The following is a 2,423-nucleotide window of genomic DNA, read 5'->3' as shown; positions in this document are numbered from 1 at the left end:
AAGGTTTAGTTTTTTGTATTAGCAAGTTGTGGTATGGCCCGGTAGAATGTTATGATTGTGCCTAGCCTATAAACAATTGTTGCATTATAGGCTACAGCATACTATAACATATAAATCCTATATGTACTATATATATCATATTTACTCTTTTGCTAAAAACTTGTACGTATTGTTATAGTATGCTGTAGCCTATATGCAAGGATTGTATATAGGCACAATCATAACATTCTTCCGGGCTATACCACAACTTGCTAATACAAAAAACTAAACCTTGATAATTTCATGTATAAGATTTTGAAGAATTTAATTTTTTTTATATATATTCAGTTTAGCTGGAAGATTCTGTATGGTTTACATAGCGGCTGTACCTGTAAGTTTTATTCTGAACTATTTTTAAATACTTTCTTCTACACGCCATGTCTTTAAAATTTTGTTGTCTCGTTATCTCTTACTAAAAGCATGGACATATTAATAAGATATTAATAAAATAAATAATAATAATTATTAATAGGTCCATGATTACAGATAGGCCGGCCTAGCCTAGGCCATGGGAACCCTATGAAAGTCACGATAACCAGGCAGATGTGTCATTTCTACGATCGACATTAAGATATCATCATAGAACCACCATCACCTAAAATCACTATAAAAATTTTGTAAATAACTGTAAAGATAAAACAACCATGTTTCAATGAAGTTTTGTAATTTATCTAACTGTTGTTCGTATGTGTTTTGTGGAGAAGTCGGGAGAAACGGTTAAAAAATGCATTTAAATGGCACCCAATTCTCATTTTTTCTAGATAAATCGATCACAAACAAACTAAATAATCTTCCTTCGAATCTCAGTAACTTTTTAATAAAAAGTCATATTCATATTCGGTTTTTTTCTACTTGTAGCTACGAAAAATCTTCGATCCACCGCACCGGCACAAAACGCTAACACTAAAGGTCACCTAATATGTCAAATTCATTCTCAAATGGACCCAAATAATGACGTCAGTAAAATTTGTTGCTCCACTTGTTCAATATTCACCGATAGAGTGTGTCCTATAGGCGGAAAAAATGAGTTAATTCAAAGGCGCTCGCGAGAGCGGGCTGCGATAAGAAAACGCTTTGAAGTTTCCAATTACCGCTTATCGCTGATTGACTGAAGGCTAATTAGTCACGCTAGCTGAAAATCGTTGTATGTCCTTCTTATCATAGAGAAAATAGAACAATTCTGTTCTATTTTCTCTATGTTCTTATTAATAGGTCCATGCTAAAAGGCATGTGTATCTGGCTTGAGGCTATCGGCACTGCCACAGTGCGAAAAAAAGCTGCTGTTTTTTATCGGCACTGCCGCAGTGCCAAAAAGCTGCTGTTTTCTATCGGCACTGCCGCAGTGCCTAAAAGCTGTTGTTTTCTATCGGCACTGCCACAGTGCGAAAAAAGCTGTTTTTTTTTCTATCGGCATTATTGCCGCAGTGCGAAAAAAGCTCCGATTTTCTATCGGCACTGCCACTCGAAAAGCTGCTGTTTAATTATCAAATGGATGTTTTTATCTATAGATTATGGTATCAATAATTGGTTAGGTCTAGCCTAGCCTATAATATTGTTAACATTATATTATATATGTTTTACAATTAAATTATAATTATTTCTAATTATTAAATATATACATAGCCTATAAAAAAAACATAAAACAAAAAATAAAACAACAAAAATTTAAAATATTAGTAATAGTAGTAATAATAATAATATAATAATAATAACAGTGCTCGAAATGAATAAAAATGTTTAATTAATGAGATGAATCAGCATATATTAAATCAACTTGCGTCTATGCAAAACCTGTTTTTTTTTTTTTTTTATTTAAATAAAGGTGTTATCTATTTTATTCTGTTGTTTTAAAAAATAATCTTTATTTTCTATGACAATTTTATCCACATAATTCATGTTTTCAATGTTAGTATGGTTGGTAAATAATACATAAAATAATAATAATAATAATAATAATAATAATAATAATAATAATAATAATAATAATGAAGGTGCTCGAATAATGCTTTAATAAAGAATTAATAATACTTCAATAGGCCTATTTGCGATAGTGTGATTAATGAGATATTTGTTGAAATATTTAATAGGTTTGGTTGAAATTTGCACAGCCGTTTGGCACTAGTAGCGTTTTGAAATGTTGACAGAAAAAAAAATCAAGATTACCCCTTAATGAGTTTTGACGCAAAATCCCTGAGCAACATGTCGCATAAATCGCGTAAATAATAAGCCTAAAACAATTTATGTATTACGTAAACGTAACAGGGGAGAAAAATCTGATCAGAATGAAGTAAATAAACTTTGCCTCCACCAGGACCCAAACCCGTTGGATGCAAAGTTTCTTTTTTCATTATCATAAGAGTTTCCTCTTATACTACGTTTAAATT

At 31.2% G+C, this 2,423-nt stretch overlaps 1 protein-coding gene across 1 annotated transcript in view; it reads left to right on the top strand.

Moving 5' to 3' along the window:
• The window catches only part of LOC117111973 (uncharacterized transporter C323.07c-like), a 9,079-nt gene extending 8,122 nt beyond the window's left edge, over positions 1 to 957 (top strand). Inside the window, exons 5-6 of the mRNA XM_033255026.1 lie at positions 328 to 370; positions 898 to 957. Of these exons, the coding sequence (XP_033110917.1) occupies positions 328 to 370; positions 898 to 957 (103 nt within the window). The remainder of the gene's footprint in view (positions 1 to 327; positions 371 to 897) is intronic.
• Positions 958 to 2,423: the final 1,466 nt, after the last annotated feature.

The sequence above is a fragment of the Anneissia japonica genome, unplaced genomic scaffold, assembly GCF_011630105.1.
Source record: "Anneissia japonica isolate Jap-2015-1 unplaced genomic scaffold, ASM1163010v1 scaffold288013_len103132_cov178, whole genome shotgun sequence".
Taxonomy (NCBI): Eukaryota; Metazoa; Echinodermata; class Crinoidea; order Comatulida; family Comatulidae; genus Anneissia; species Anneissia japonica.
Note: the sequence above shows the minus strand (reverse complement) of the source record. Positions and strands in the feature narration are given on the sequence as shown.